At 49.3% G+C, this 16872-nt stretch overlaps 1 protein-coding gene across 11 annotated transcripts in view; it reads left to right on the top strand.

Moving 5' to 3' along the window:
- The window catches only part of WNK2 (WNK lysine deficient protein kinase 2), a 102962-nt gene extending 92355 nt beyond the window's left edge, over nucleotides 1-10607 (top strand). For 9 of the 11 annotated variants that reach the window (XM_048316229.1, XM_048316233.1, XM_048316227.1 and 6 more), the window contains one exon: nucleotides 1767-3960. In XM_048316229.1, the coding sequence (XP_048172186.1) occupies nucleotides 1767-2114 (348 nt within the window). In that variant the 3' untranslated portion in view covers nucleotides 2115-3960. Of the gene's footprint in view, nucleotides 1-1766; nucleotides 3961-9455 lie in introns of those variants that run through there. The other 2 variants (XM_048316235.1, XM_048316237.1) reach the window with 2 other exon arrangements.
- Nucleotides 10608-16872: the final 6265 nt, after the last annotated feature.

Raw genomic sequence — 16872 nt, 5'->3', positions numbered from 1 at the left:
CGTGTTGGCAGCCAGCTCTGACTCTGCCCTGCCACTCAGTTTCATTTCAGCAGTAGCTGGTCCACACAGAAGGAAAACACTGATATTCGTGGGGTAGCCAGCAAAAGAAAAATCTAAATCCTGTCACCTGACAGTATTGGAGCTGTGAGTATCACTGGGGTGGCACTTTGAAAGTTTGCCTGGTAAAGCACAGGAAAAATTAAAACAAGTCCAAAGAACAAACTTGGGATTTGTCATAGAACCATAGAATGTCCTGAGTTGAAAGGGACCCACAAGGATCATGGAGTCCAACTCCTGGCCCTGCACAGGGCACCCCAACAGTCCCACACGTGCCTGAGAGGGTGGTCCAAAATGCGATATTTTCACAAACACCTGTTGGCATTCCTCACGGGTGCTTAGTTTGATGGAAACCATCATTCTGAGGATGTTAAAACAAGAATCTAATAACAGCTTACAGAAGTCTGCAGGTCTTAAAAATATATCCTTGGTTCCTGTGTTTCTTGTTCTTTGGTTTGTGTTAATTTTGGTGGGGTTTTATACATTATTGGCGTTAAATTCATGATACTGAAGCATCTCTTTCAGTTCAATGTTCACCATCAGATTCAGGTTTCAGGTGAGAATGGGAGACAGGGAAGTGAAGGAGGGTATCAAATAGTTCTTTATTTTTCTAAAATTGCTCATGGAACAGAGGTTAATGCCCCAAAATGGAACATTGCTATTTTTATTGTTAATTGAGAAGAGATATTAAAATCAGAAACATGGAGTAAGCATCCCACACAGTCTTATACATACATTCATTTTTTCTGCTGAAATTTCACCTTCATACCAATTTTATCAATTGAATGTGAAATATCACATTGTTGGGAGATTCCCAGAATTAAATAACACGCTTTTTTCCTTATGCCACCAATAGGTGATGGCCTGGTGGGAGCCCTGGCAGGGAGCTGTAAATTCTGTGACATGAAAAATGTAATGAAATGCTGCAAAGGTTTGGGGTAGCAGCAGTTCCCACGGCATTATGCAGGACGGAGTGTGTAATTTGGGAAGCTCTGCCATCCCATATTGAGGGAGGAGAGCTCTTTCTCTGCCCCTCACAGGCAAAAGATGAATAATTGAAGTGTATGTTAATAGATCTTTAGAAAACCAGCTAGAATTGGTCCTGGCAGCCCACGAGGCAGAGCCACCCTGCTGTGTCCTCGCTGGCTTTGCCTCACCTGGGCACAGCCACCGCGAGAGGTCTCCTGCCACCCTCGCCACGCTCAGTTCCCTGGGGCCGGCTGAGACAATTTAGTACAGAAATAAGGGCTAGAATTTTTAAACCTCTTTTGAGGCTGGCTGTAAGAGAGTGGGATTTGGGTTAATTCTGCATTTAGTGAAGTTTATTTACTTCTATGCACAAGTTAACAGATACTTGAGTTCCTTTGGACATGCAAGGGCATTCATTTTCACTTGTTTAATGATGCTTCCTGCCTTCTTAAAGAATGAGGTTATATTCCCCTCTGCCTCATATCAACCTTTTCTATTAATTTCCAAATATTCTGTCTTTAAAAAAAAAAAAAAAGAAAAGAAAACAAAAAAAACCCCCAACCCCCCAGCCAAAGTATGAAAGGAAAAAAGAGACGAACCCAAAAGAAAGCCCCAAGGACACCGCGGCACCCCTGTGCCTGTGCCCCCAGCTGCCCGGGCCCCGGCGTTGGGCCGGGATGCTGCTGGCATGGGGAGAGCAGTGCCCTATAGCGACACTTCTTGTATTTCTCTTTTTGTAGGTAAATTCGGTAAGGACAGGACTGGGGAGCAAGTGCACCGTGCCGGTGGCTTGCCCCGTGCCCGCGGGATTAGCTCCTGGAGCCGCACCGTCCCTGCCAGTGCCTGTGCCCGGGCCCGCCCTGGCGGGCGCGGTGACCCCGTACGTGATGCCTCTCTGTCAGTACGGAGCCGTGTTCCCTTCGCCCGTGTACGGAGTGCCGTGGCCGGGGCCGGTGGCGCAGCCGGGGCTGGTGCGGGGGCCCGGCGTGGTGCGGTTCTCGCCGCTGGGCCGGAGCTGCCTGCGGATGTACCCGGTGCCGCTGCAGCGCCCGGCCCGGCCGCCCGGCCCGCGGCTGCGCCTGACCTAGCGCGGGCCTCGCCGCGGGGACGGCCCTGGCCATGGTGGCCTTGCCGTGGGTGACCCCGCCGCGGGTCCCGGTGATTTCGACGCCGTCACGTTGGAGTGTTTGCTCTGTAAATGCCATGATCCGTGCGGGACGAGGCGGGGCCCCGGGGCACCGCCGCACCCTGCATCAGCAATCACTGTGAGGCGGCGTCTCCACAGATCGTTTGTCGTTACGGCAATATCTGCTTCTGTTCCATTGCTGAAGACACTTTATTCCTTGTGTTCTGTTTCACACTTGCGATCCTTAACATCGATGTACTTGAATTGATAATTAGCAAATTGTACTAACCCTGCAGGAGTTCAGTGCCTTGAATCTCAGCTTTCCAGTCCCAGCTGGAAAGAGATGTACAATTATTTGAAAGGTGTGTTTTATTTACAATCTGCTTGTGAGTTGGAGTTCTTTTTATTTGCAAAGATATCGAAGGTTTACAGTTGATGTTCCTCATCAGCTTCATTCTGCTGTAAATGCTTTTGTTTTTATTCACGGGTTGAATTTTCATTTCTGAAGCTTTTAGAAATAAGAATTGTGGGGTGAGGTTTGTTTGACACGTTTGTTTGATGCAGTGATCGTAAAATTGTTGGTGTTTGTGCAAGGAGTAGTGAAGTGCGCATTGTAATGTAGGAGCATTTACAGAGTGATCCAAGGAAGGTGTATACAAGGACAGGGAATGGCTTCAGGCAGCACTGTCTGTTCTCCTTCCCAGCCTGTGGTAAACTCATTGTAGATGGCGACTTAATTCTGTAACAGGCAGCAAATGCTGTTTTCCTCTGGATCAGCAGCACACTGGATTTCATTTCCTTTCCCTACCTGGGCTTTTAGTTAAATCACAAGCTCATGTATGTGCCATAAGTGAAGACAAGTAATGGAACTCTTGATCATAGGAGAACATATCTCCAGATGGCTGTAAGACCCGTGCAAGCAGAGCACGCGCACGTGCCCTGGCTCTGCTCGGCCGCTGAGGTTGAGGGTGATGTCTGGTCCCTGGTGTGCCAGCAGTGTTCATGCTAAAACAGAATAAAAATGTGAAGCTGTTCTTTCTCGTATCTGACACTTCAGGTTTGGAGTCTCACCGCCTTCTGTTTGGAATTATTTATTTATTTATTTATTTATTTTTATTTTTACCGAAGTTTACGCTCCAGGTGGCACGGACACCTCTCTCCTGTTTGAAAGTTGCTTTTTGCCCATTTTACTGTGCATAGAGCCTCCACCTGCGCCTCAGTGTAAAGGCACAAGGTAACCACTAGAGCTGGTTTGCTGCTGGTAAGTCTCCTTCCCTCCCAGAGCGCCACGGGCAGCGTTACAGGCACAGGACCCGGGTGCAGCCACCCCCAAAGGCGCCGCGACGACGTTTTGTAACCCTCTGCTGAGGGGCAGCGACGTCCTGTGCTGCCAAGCTGTGAATTGTATAGTTCTATTGTACTTCGAGCATTATACCTGTCTAAATTATTTTGTTTGTACCCTTTGAATATATTATTTCATCAATTCAGTTAGAATTGAATTTTATAGACAATTATGCAGAGTCTTCTGCCTGGGCAAAATACTTACTGCAGTAAGAGATTTCTGTTCTCTGTACCATGTATCTTTAATTTGTTTGGGTTTTTTAGATTCATGTCTGTATGCTTCATGAGCAAACATGGAAAATATGTTCTCACACTGGGTTCCCTTCGGCTCGCACTGAATCCTACAGTTTATGTCGCTATTGCCTGTATAGTCCATCCCTTGTATACTGACAAAGTCAGTGGCACTAAAAGCCCCAAGAAATTGTATAGATTAAAAAGAAAAATAAACATTTTGTGCTTGAAAATGGTGTGAAAAACCCAGTGTTTTTCTAAAATGTAGAACAATGTCGATTTCCAGCTCTTCCAGGTTATTCTGTGTTTGTTTTCCAGACTCACTCTTGTCCCTTGACTGTGTAGCAGGAGCAGATGCGGTGCCTCCAGCAGTTGTTGGGTGCTCCCCGCAGCGGTGCCCCGGGGGTGCGTGCTGGCACCTCATGGGCACCGTGCCCTGAGCCCTGCCCGTGCTGCTCCCGGTGCTGGGCTGCTGCAGAGCAGAGGGGTTCTGAGCACGTGAGGATGCTCAGTTTGGCAGGTGGGAAGGAGGCCCATGAACTTTGTCTCTCCTGAGCTGCAAAGCACTAGGGAAGCCCTTCTGAAGGATCTTGGCATCATTTAATGTGAGGAAGCTTGGTCCTGCTGCCAGCACCCTCTTGGCAGTCACCGTCGTTGGGTTAGGCTGCAGGAGGAATGAGAGAAGGGCATGCAGGTGTGACACTCCTGCTTCTGTCTGTCCGTGTGGCTTTGCTGTCTGTGCTACGTTTGTTGGGAAGTCTCTGGTCCACGCTGGTGCCCGCCTGCCCCACCGTGGCTGCATTGCATGGCTGTGCTCCCGGGAGAGGCGGGGGTGGCTGGGGAGCAGGGCACGGATGCAGCTTCCAGGGCCTTGGTGGGTGTGCACCTGCCTGTTGCACTGGGGCCAAGCAGTAGCTCAGAATGTGTTGCTGGCATTGTTGTACTCGTGATTTTTAATTTCCTGATGGCCCTCTTGGCTGCAGCTCTTCTGGCTGTTCACTTCAAGCCATGAGTTTTTTGCCCTCAGTTGTGAGGATTGTTTTGACCTCAGTGGCAATTAAGCAAATGATACGAGATTAAATAGATGGAGCAACTTCTTAAGCAAAAGGTGAGCCAAGGAGTAAGAGGGAACTGAGGGGTCCATACTGCACCATCAGACCAGGAAAACTGCACCCCAGAAGATCCCCCACAGATCCCAGAACTGAACTCATTCCTGACTCTGAATGTTGCTTCAATGTGCAGCAAATGGGTCAAACCTACTGGTAGAATTCCTGGCCTTGCTGGTTCCGGTCCTGCATGTCCTGTAGCTCTGCCATCACCCAAATTCCCAGCCAGCACTGTGCTGCAAGGACATGTGGGAAATCAGCGCAGGTGCTCAGCTTTGAATACCAGCTTTCAGTGAGGGAGCTCACAGATCTAATCAGACCTGGATTTTCAGTCTTTCAGTTACAGAAATTTAATACAAATCTTGAAAGAATGTTTTAACCCCCAAAGTCACTCACCCAGTAGTAGGAAAGTTTTGAAGTTTTCAGTTTGGGAAGTTGGGAAAATAGTTGAAGTTCACCTGTGTGCCATTCATTTGGCTTTCTGATTGCCTTATGTCGTGATGGAGTATCTTAATGCACGACCACATCCTGCTTTCCCACTGCATTCCCAGCTTGCTTGGAGTAAGACTGGACATGGAGAGGAGCTGCTGCCGCTGGCACTGCTCATCTGCCACAGGGATGCAAAGCTGGGCACTGGAGATGGCAGGAAGAAGCACTGGAGTGGTTTAAGGCTCTTTTGCAAATCTGGATTCAACCTCCCTGGCACAGATTTCGCTCAAAGAACTGATGCAGCTCTGTCCCTTGCAGTTTGTTTGCCTGTTTAACTCTGGTCTCCATTCCACAACTTTAAAGAGGGATTTTTTTTTTTTTTTTAATTCCTTTAAAAAAGAAAAAAAAATTCTTTAAAAAGTTCATTTGAAGAGGAAAGATTGGCCAGAGCAGCTGTGGCTGCCCCATCCCTGGAAGTATCCAAGGCCAGGCTGGACGGGGCTTGGAGCAACCTGAGACAGTGGAAAGTGTCCCGGCCCATGGCAGGGGGTGGAATGAGATGAGCTTTAAGGTCCCTTTCAACTCAAACCATCCTGGGACTCTGTGATTACTTAACCATTGCTCCATACCTGTCTCCACACTGCTCCGTTCTTGCCTTCTACTTTTCTTTGAAATACTTGGCATTAGCTGGGATCAAAGGCACGGCAAGGGACTGAATGGGTGAGACGTGGCAGTCTCTGTGCTCCCACAGAGATACTTGTGCTGGGGAACTGGGTGCTAAGAGAGGATTGCTGGAGTGAGCTCCTTCCTCCATGGGCAGGTTTTGCTGTTTGGGGTTTGCAGAAGGAAATCACTAATACTTTGAATCATTAGTTTAACTTGGCTTTGTCAATGGTAGCTCTTTCCCTTCAAGCATTTTTCATGATCCTAGTGCATTACTGTCAGGTCTGGGAACATTCAGAATTTTTCCCCGTGGACACTTTGTGGGTCCATGTTGATTTTGTCCAGTGTGCGTGTGTTTGAGCAGGAAAAACATCTGTCCTCACACATGCCTTGGGAGTTGGCTTTGGAGAGTTGTAATCAGAAGTCTCCCATCTGAAATTTATATGACTTCAGTGTTGCTTTCCCTGTCATCCCCACTCTCCCCACCACCCCTGCTGCAATGAAGGAAAAGGTTCAAGGCTTTTGGAGTGAGATTGATGTTACTCATCAGATATTAGCTTTTATGGCAAAAACTTGCCTTGTTTTCTGCCTTGCTGCCAGCTGGTTCCCCCCAGGTTTTCCATGGCTGCTGTTGAAAGTGTTGGCTCAGAGATAGTCACCCATGAAACAGTTTCTGACTGTGTGTAATGTACAGTAAGGTTGCCTTGCCCTCTCCAGTTCTTTGTCTACCCCCCCTCTGTCCCCGATTTCTGGTGATTCCTGTGGGGAAGTTTGGGCGCGGTGTCTCTGCAGAGCTCTTGTTGTCATGGGTAGATGAATGTCTGATATGGGATTGAATTTATATAACAGCAAAATGTGATTGTGTGTTATTTCTGGCTATGGTTATTTATCATGGATTGGTCCTTGAGGAGCACCTCAGTGATTCGTGGTGTCGGACTGTGCCTGGCTGGTGCTTGGGCAGGCTCAGCTTCAGTGGAGTTGTCTGATGTGCTGATCTCTGTTATTATTTTATCCCTGACAGTCATTTTCCTGTCTGTATACCCCAGAAATGAACCAGTTTGTTGATCTGATGGGAACTGTGCTGTGACTCACACGTGTCGGTGCCTTTTGGCAGGGGCAACACCTCTGGCTGTGGAGTGATCCCAGTAGGTTCAGCAGGACAGGGATGCTCCAGCCCTGACCGTGCTGCTGCTTTTATTAATGCAGCTGAGCTCCAGAAGTGCAATGTAATGAGATGGATTTTAGAAGCTGTCCGGTTACAAATTTTGCTTCATGAAGGAATTTGTTGCTCAGAGGGGTTTGGATGTGCTGCGCTGCTGACGTTGGCTGTGTCAGCACAGAGATCACTCACACCTGATTCAACTGGAAGTTAGGCTTGGACCAGGAGGTGGCTGCTGTTGGGAATGATGTGGTCCTCTCTGCTCCCTTCTCAGGGGTAGTTGTGTGCTGTCAAGGCTGTTGCTGCATATGCTTGGATCTATAGTTGGTTATTAAACTTCTCCCTTGAAATAACTTTCGTGTGAGGAGTTTAGGGTCTGCATGGGTCGAGCCTTCAGTCTGACACACAAAGCCTCGGGAAGCTTTAGGGCTCCCTTGGTCACTGTGGAGAAGCTGTCCATAGACAGTGCCCCATGATTCGATAAAGTATCTATTATAGCAGCGAAATTCCTGTGAGAAGCTCTTGGTTTTCCCAAATCTGGTGAGCGAGGAGCACTTGGATGAATTTCTTTGTGCAACAGGATGAATGCATGGTGAATATTGAGCACACTGCTGTAGTCACAAGGCAGAGGGAAAAGTTAGGATTATTTTTTCCCCTCAGAAAGGAGCACATCCCTAAACTTCACCTTTCTTTATTGAGGCACCACTTGAGCACCAGCTATGGCAATGTGGCTTTTGAAGAGCTGGGCATGGTGAGAGCCTCTCCAGCCACTCTTCAGGGGACTTCTTTGGGCCTGTTGCAGTTTTTGTGAGGTATTCAGGGGTCTGATGCCTTGTAAAAACTTAGGAGATTTAGAAAGAAATAACCAGCTGCCAGTCCTTTTCAAATGGGGATCCTCCAGGTCTGACATAAAATAGCTCCAAAAAGCATTTACTCTTGTGTTGTTTTTTCAATCACTTTGCAAATAAGGTAGAAACTTCTCAGCATTTCTAGTTTGTTTATCAGACTAGACAGACTGAGTGCAGTATCTTTGTCCCCATTAGGCAGCAGCTGCAGGCTGTGCCGTGACTGCCTTTCCCCACGGTTCTGCTGTCACCGAGCAGATGCCGGGGTAACCGCGCTCCCCGACCTCGGCAGCGCTGCTGCCCTCTCAGCCTGGGAAAGCTCAGGCTGACTGTGGAGTACGAAGTGAGCACCTGTGGGGGTTTGTTTGAGGAGCCAAGTGCCCAGGGAGCTGGCTCTGCTCTGGGTGTTGTGGCTGACCCACTGCTGCCAGATGTTTTGTCGCAGTTACCTAGAGATGGTCAATTTTGTCCTGTCTTGCTGGATGAAACTCCATGCCAAATGCTGGGTATCCACAGTGAGCAGGGAATACAGGAGGGGGAAAGCTGGGATTGTGTTTAACAAATGCAAAAACCACAGAGACCCAGCAGGAGCTGGGCCAGACCCAGGCAGTGTGTGCACCATGCGCTGTCCCCAGCGCCCCCCGCCTTCGCTGCTGCTCCAGGGACTCCCTGCACGTGCTCTGGGTGCACCCCGAATCCGTCTGCTCCATCAGGCCAGTCTGTGGCTACCACCCCACAGCAGTGTGCATGTGTCTGTCTGTGGAGCAGTGCCTGGGTGCATGTCCCTGCCAGCATGTCCCCAGCACAGCCAGTGCATGTGGTGGGCGTGTGCTGCGGGCTGGGGGCACACAAGGTGACACCCTCTGCTGCTGCTGCTTCCGTGATGTGCTGCTCCTTGCCTTTTATCCTGGTCCTGTCACTGCTGTGCTCTCCCACGTCTGTCCAAGCACCTTGCCCCATGGTCTGCTCCTGTGGCAGGCGGATGGATCCCATCCCTGCCGTGGGGGGGCATGGCATCCCTGGGGCTCGCTGCAGGGGGGTCTCTTCCAACCCAAACCATTCTGTGCTCTGTGACCCGAGGCTTGGCTCGTTTCCGTTGGACAGGGGAGCCAAGCCTGCAGGTGTGGGGAGCACGACCTGCCCTGGCAGCTCCACAATCCTCTGACACATCCGCACATCCATCTCCCCTCCTCCCTCAGCGGCAGGGACCCAAAACACTGAGCCAAACTCTGGGTGTCTCTGCTGGCTCTTTCCATCTCTGCCTCCTGGGAGCCTGGCTCTTCCCCCATGGGAATCAGAGCTCTGCTCTGAGGGCCCTGCGAGGTGCTGAGGTTCTGCCACCAAGAGAAATGGTTTACACACCTGAGCTCTCAGCACAACAGCCCATCTCTGTTTCCCTGTGGGACCGGGAGCGCGCTCTGGCAGCAGCACCTCCCACACACTTGGGGTCCACCAGCTCACATGGCCCTTTTGGGTTTGGTTTGGGTTTTCCTCGATGTGAAATCCATATATGGATTTTTTTCTTTTAGATTCTGAAAGTGAGACCATCAGCGACTGACACGTGGCCCCCACAGCTACGGTGCCAAGCGCGAGGCCCTGCCACGGCTGAGGAAGAGGAAGATGGGAAATGATTTATCGTGTGTGAGGAATTCTGTGCCGTTCTGGTCCATTCAACACAATTTTGTAACTTCTTTCTAATCATTTTTTTATTTATAGTTGGAAATACAAAAATGTTATGCAATAAAAAATAAAGGAGAATTATTTTGGGGGAAAAGGATTTTGTTCCAAATTGTTCCCTTCCATTGTGAGCCAGGTTTCCATGAGCAGCAGATGGAGAAGAGGGAGGAGGAGGAAGAGGAGGAGGCACTCCTTCAAATGCTTTTTGTTTCACACAGTTAATTGTCATTTAAGCAACTTTCCAAGCGATAAGCTAGGCATGCATACAAGAAAGATAAGTTCCAGTTCCATTTAAATTTCTCACTGTTCTTTTTTAAAGATGGGATTCTATTTTAAATCCACTTAAATCAAGTAAAAAACCTCCGGATCCTGGACTGGAGAATGAGTCTGCTTGTCACTTCCCTTTTTACCTCTCTCTTTTTCTCATAGACTGGCCACATTTTCTTGCCAGACTTAAATACAGTCTCGAGTCACTGCTGATTTTAAATGTAAGACTGAAAACCTTCCACACGTGAGTGGGTAATTGGAGCCATTTTTAAGACACTAAAGTGCCTTCAATGATCTAAACTGATGCAGTGGGGGTTTCTTTCTCTGGGTTCACTGGAGGTGGGTTTCAGCTGTCTCCTGGACTGAGGTGATGGACAGAGTAGATCGTAGCAATAATCTCATGAGCAATCATTTATCGAAGGACTGCTCACCTGGTTTTTAGAAAGCTGGGTTAGCACTGTCCTAAGGAGTGGGAAAATGCTGCTCCTGCTGTTACATCCAGGCCCAAAGTCTCTGCACCCACGGGCCTCCCTTGCTGCTCCTGCATTCCCAGCCCAGGCTGTTCTCACCCTCTCACTCTTGTTTTTGACACCAGAGCCACAGGAACTCCCCCCTGCCTGTCAGCCTCTCGGTACCACCCTCCCTTGCAGCTGGAGCCTGGCGTTCTTTTTTGTTGTTATCTGCCATGTCTGTCTCTTCCAAATCTTGGTTCTAAACAATAAATCTTATTTTGATGCTGTTGTTCCCTATTTCCTTTCCACCTCGGCCCCTCCTGTCCACCAGCGGGGATGAGGAGACTGCAGGTGGAGGTACGTGTAAAGCTCCAGAGCCATTCAAACACTTGGTTAATTCAGAGATTTTAAGCCCCAGGGCCAAAATATACATATTTATGTTAATTTTCTGCTTCTCTGGGGTGCCTCCTGCCCTGTCCTTTTCCGAGGAAATGGGAAGCATCACCTGCACAGGAGCAGGGAGTGGGTAAGTGGTAAAGGCTAAATCATTGCTGGCCTTGGGTTTCTCTGCTCACAGGAGGGAGCAGACCTCTGTCCCTGCCCCAGGGGGTGGGAGAAGGGGATCCAGGTGAGCGGGGCACCTTCCTGTTTCCCTTTTGGTTGTTCTCTTTCCCTGGCTGGGAATGCAGCTCCCTGCTGGCTGGTGCCACGGGGCAGCGCTCTGGGTGAGGGGACAGGGGTGGTGTCCCCGATGTGCTCCTCCAGGGATGAGCCACCATTCCAGTGATCACAGCAACAAAGCACCGTGCCCTCATCTCAGATTTTTATTCTCAAATTTAAGAGCTGGTTTTCTCCAGGGAAATCCCTTGCAGGGTCTCCTGGGGTCCAGGACTTCCTTCCTCAGTTGTTCTGAACCTCTTCACTGCTCCTACAGACCCTTGAGTCACCGGGAACCAAGGGGCCTCTGACTCCAGATAAGCATTTTGTAAATATTCGATTAATACTCAGATTAAAAATAAGGATTAGTATCAGGATTAAAGCTCAGGAGTGGAAGCTGCAGCAAGCCCTGGCTAGTGGCTGCTCCCCACGTCTGCCCAGCCCACCTGGCTTTGGATAATCTCTCCTCTGAAGGGCTGCTCCCCCTGGGAGGGTACCCATGTGTTTGCTGCTTGCTCGACAGTTTGGAGCTGCTGAGGGTCCTTGAGCTCCTCTGGGATGACTCACTGAAAGGGATCTTCTGATTCATCCCATGATCCTGTGAGGGAAAATGGGTTTAAACTAAAAAAGGAGAGATTTAGATTAGATATTAAGAAAAAACTGTTCCCTGTGAGGGTGGTGAGGCCCTGGCACAGGGTGCCCAGAGAAGCTGTGGCTGCCCCTGGATCCCTGAAGTGTCCAAGGCCAGGCTGGATGGGGCTTGGAGCAGCCTGGGACAGTGGGAGGTGTCCCTGCCCATGGCAGGGGGTTGGAAAAGAATGGCTTGTAAAGTCTCTTTCAACCCAAACCCTTCTAGGATTCTGTGGTCCCAATGGTTCATCCCAGCCTCCCTGCTGGAGCACCAGGAGAGAGAGTGCTGGGGGTTTATGGCAGCTGGCAAAGGGAAGAATAGAAGAAATTACAGGGGGAAAAGGGATTCTTTTGGTTGAGAACTATTACAAACAGCATTAAAGTTTATGGAAGAATTCTACCTTTTTTTTCTCCATGGAACAGGACAGTTCTTGTTGTTATTCAAGTAGTAAGTAAAATCGCTTGATATATTAGAAAATGTGTGTTTGGAAAGAATGGCATTTTAATTTGAACAAAAAAAAATTTGTGGCAATGGAAGGAAATCCCTGCAAATGTTGAAAGTGCAGCTTAGTTCCCTGCAACTTCAGGGGCTGCTGAAGCAGTGAAGCATTTGGGTGGCTGCTGATTTTGGGGAAGATTGGAAAGGTTTCAAATCCCCTCTGGATTTGTACAGTTTCTGTAAGACTTTAGAGAATGTTTAAATGGTTTGTTTTCTGTGCAGTTTCCCAGTGCTTTAGTGGTCTGAGCAGGAGAATGACTGTGAAGTAAAAGAAGGAGTAAATTTGAGAGACCAATGTGACACTTGGGGGCATGTGGAGATGTTTGAGGCTGCTGGAGGTTTAACAAAGATTCCAGGGGCTTGTAACAGTCATGGAAATGGGGAGCCAGTTAAAAATGTCAAACATAGCAACATCATTCTCAAATATTTGCTGATGGCACATGAGCTGCTGGGCTCAGTGCCCTGTGTGCTTTGGGAGAGGGATGACAGGGGGACTCCACAGGGCTTTGCAGCCCTAAACATTTTGTCTGGGGGGACTTTGGAAGGTAACCCGTGTTTGTTATCCTTGTTCAATCGAAGCATGCATTGTTTTTTTTTTAAATAGCCAAAAATTGGTGTCACTGGAGCTCTGCATTGCTGTGCTGCCTATTGGTGGCAGAATGAACCTTCTGTATCATGCCCAACGTTAGCTGGTGATGCAGGGATGGGAGAAGGCATCTGGAAGGAGACACCCTCCTCCCAACACCCTCCCTGTGGGTTTGCTCTCACACGTGCGAAGCGATAAACACCCTGAAAATCCCTGGCAGTGGCCCATTTGCTCTTGCAGTAGGATTCTGGGAGCATATTTTTGTATTTATTTTCTATTTATTCAACACTGAGAGATGATATGAAGAAGCTGACAATTAGCAATGCAGAAAGAAAAATATTTCTGTTTACTCATGAGCAAAGACAAGTAAAGGGACATGCATCCTGTAGGGTTCAGCACTTAGAGGCTTTTATTTGTCCTTTTCCTTCTATTTCCTTCCACCTACCGGAAGGGGTCCCTGCCCATGGCAGGGGGTTGGAATTAGAAGAGCTTTAAGGTCACTTCCAACCCAAACCCTTCTGTGATTGTATGATTATTCTTCACTGCTTTCTACCACCTCTTATTACAAAAGCAGACAAGGAAAATTGTTCCGAAATCACCTGCCTGGATGGTTTCTCCACGGGAAAACAGAACTGCTGCAAAGCAAACCCAAATGTTCCACTTCAGCTTGAGGTGACACTCTGAGCAGATTTCCTGTGCCCAGCTCCAGCTGAATTAGAAATGCCCAGCGTGAGGGAGGTGTGGGACCCTCTCGGAGCCGGGTGTGGCTCTCCATCACTTCTCAGTAAGCTCTGAGATGCTTTAGTTACCTCCTTTATCTGGGCGCTTCATCTGCGTTCGCACACGTGCAGAGTTGGTCCCGTTGGGAAAATGCCTCAATTTCATGTCTTTCTCACAGCATGGTTTATTTTCTTTATTTAATCTCTCTCAGTAAACTTTTTGCTGGCTCAGTATCAGGAGCTCAGGCTACGGTGGCAAATGAGGCATCCCCAGGGGTGATGGCCCCTGTACAGGGCAGGTGGGGCTGTGCTGGTCACCAGTGGGTGAGGAGGGTGGGGGGCTCAGCTGGGCCAGGGGGTCCCTGATGGGTCCTCCTGGAGGGACAACCTGAGATTATGTTTTCCAGATGAAAAAGCAAAGGCCCCCCTTTTTCTTTCCTCTGCTCCCTGTTCTGCAAAGCTGGAGCATCCCAAGGGGCTGTGCCCACCCTGTGGGAAGGGTCTCTGGGAGCTGGGGCTCTCGATGGGAGCACCAGGGCAGAAAAGGGCTGGGCAGAGAGGGTGCACACCTGTACACCCTGTGACAGAGTCATCCCTGTGACTGCCAACTCATGGCTCAGCCTGTCTCTTACCAGGGAGTGAACCAGAGGGAAGGGCCGGGAGCAAACATGGATTTTTTTTTATTGTCCTTTTTAATCAGATCTAGGACAAAATCCTCAAGATGTGGGCTGGAGCCTGGAGAATTCCGCTGTGCCAGGCCAGGCTGCGAGCTTGGGGCAGGCAGGGGCGCAGCACTCTGTTACTGGCCCGTAACTATTCAAATCTGTGTTTTTTAAGAAACCTCTGTGTTACATCCTGGCTTCACAAGGTACTGCTGTTACCAGCAGTCCGTGAAACGACGTGGACGTGTGTGAGCTGCTCAAACCTGTTCCCAAATTCTGATTTCTACAGAGGACTCGAGCTGGAACGTTAAGTACAGCAGCTGCGGGGTGGGTTTTCCATGGTGGGTTTTTCCATGCACACCGAATGCCTGATGGGCCGGAGTTGGCTTTCAGTGGCAGCAGCCCTCTCAGCTCTTTGTCATGGTGATCAGCAATGCTTCGTCGTTGTCATGGCTGCGGGGTTACTACTGAAGCCAAAGCACTGCACAGCCCCTTTATTCATAGTTTCAGTGTATAAACTAATTAAGTCAACTGAAAGCAGCAGTCTGTTCCCCGCGCCTTGTTTTTCTAATATGCGGGATCAGATAGACCTGATTCCTGCCGTCCTCCAAAATATCCAGTCTGACTCCGTTTCACTTCCTTGGCTGAGTTTTGTACCTTAACACCAAGCAAAGTTCACTGATTATTTGATTGCCCAGAACCTCCTTGCAAAATTGAAAAGGTCTCTGGAAAATGTCTTTTGAGCTGCTAAGACGAGGCTGAGAGCCAGTGTGTTGCAGCCGTGCTGCATTCCTTATCACTGCTTTACTGGGGCAGGAACCCAGGCACTATGTTTAGTTTCTGAGTTTATGCATTGTTGGGTAAAAAAAAAGAAAGATGGCAAAATGCCTGGGGGAGGATCTCAGCAGAGCTCCTCACTCCTGCCCCCACCATGGCAGGGTGGGAGGATGGAGAAGGACAGCCCCAGCTGCAGCTGGCGGACACAGTGTTCCCTCCGGCCGGGGAAGGTCGGCTGCATAGGGACATGCAGCTCATTTTTTATAAAAACTCAATATAAGCAGAGGCTCTGTGTGAGCCTGGGAGCGATGGAAGGAGCCCATCCTGTGTGAGGCGGCAGTGGCGGCGCCGGCGGCAGCCGCTGCTGGGAAAGAGTTTGGGAGATTTGGGGTCCCCACTTGGTGTCTGGTCACTGCTCAGCTCATGGGCAAAGGAAACCCAGACAGGGACCCTAAAAATCTCCCTACCCCTGTCTGAGTGTGCTGTGGTGTCTCCCCAGGAGGACAGGCTCACTCTGACATGCAGCTCCTCACAGCCCTCCATTGCAGGGGAGCAGCGATGGAGGAGATGCAGGTGCCACTGGATCTTCTCAGGGTGCAAAGGGAGCTGGAATTCGCACTCTTGTCCCACACGGAGCTGTTGGCCGTGGCCAGCACAGTGCCTGGGAGATATGTGCCCCTTCCAACTCTTTGTTGCTCCACAAACATCCAACAATAATAGCTTTGGTTGCTTTCTTAGCAATTATTTTTACTGTTAATCTCATTTTGACAGAATATTTGTGGGGAGTAAACACAATGGAGGCCCAAATATAACAAATCTATGAGTGGGAGACGATCTTCTCTAGCTCCAGCCTTGGCCTGGGGGCTTTTAAGGTGCTGAATGCACCAGCTGGAGCTCCTGCCTCTCCAGATGCCGCAGGTTCACTGCTGGCAGTGTCCCGGTACAGCAGGTGTGTGAGATTTGGGACGGGGGCAGAGAGAGGGGTGGGAGGAAGCACCATGCAGGTGGTGCAGGGCTGTGTCCTGCCCACAGAGCTCAGAACATGCAGGGGCTCACTGTAAGATCCCCAGGAGAGACAGCAGGGGCTCGAGATGGCAAACAGAGCAGGGCGAGAGGAGGACACGGAGTGCAGGACAGGGACAGCACAACCCAGCAGCCACCACAGAGAATTCCACCAAAACTGAAGGAAGTGCTCCCAAAGGCTCTGCTGTTTGCTTGTCAAAATCTGCCGGCATAAACTTCTTTTAGAAGTAGTAATACTGTAGGAAGGTGGCAGAGACAGTTTTGCAGAGGGAGGTGACAGTGACTCCTTGCTGCTGAGGGATGCTGCAGAGCTGAGCCCACCCTGCAAACGTGGGGCTTTGCGAATTCACCGCCCAGGACTCGTACCCTGGTACCTGGCACCTTCCCTGGGAGCAAAACATAAGCAATTTTCACATGTGGCTAAGAATGCTGTGTTTTAGCAAGCTGCAGACCTATTCTGGGCTACCAGGTGAAGGCACACAACCATTCCTGTGCAGGAAGGACTTTCATGACTGATAAACATCAGATTCTCCTTTTTAGCCCCACTAAACAAAGCACAACAGAAAACAACTATTGATAAATCCCCTTAGGGATAAGTATCAGGCTGGAAGAACTACATGAGTTAAAGGTTTAACGCCTCCCTTTTAATGGGTATCAATTAGTCTTGAGTTAATGCAGGCTGGAAATTAGAAGACAGTTAATAGTAATGGGAGGATAAAAATTCTGGAGCACCATGTGATTACAGAGGTGGTTTGAGAAGCTCATGGAAGGATTGTGCAACTGAGTAGAAATTCCTGAAGAGAGAAAATGACTTTTTGTTGTGAGTCCTGAGGGATTTGGTGGACTGCTGTGATTGGAAACAGAAGGGACTTCTGGTTTTTCCCCTGCCAGATTCCTAGGGTTATCTGTGGGGGTAAGAAAAAAATCCTGTTGGTAGATCACCTAACTTGTGGGTGTTGGGTTGTTATTTTTTTCCCATCTTCTCAAGCACTGAAGA

Source organism: Corvus hawaiiensis, chromosome 11 (assembly GCF_020740725.1).
Source record: "Corvus hawaiiensis isolate bCorHaw1 chromosome 11, bCorHaw1.pri.cur, whole genome shotgun sequence".
Classification (NCBI taxonomy): Eukaryota; Metazoa; Chordata; class Aves; order Passeriformes; family Corvidae; genus Corvus; species Corvus hawaiiensis.
The sequence above is the reverse complement of the archived record's forward strand: the minus strand, read 5'-3'. Positions and strand labels throughout refer to the sequence as shown.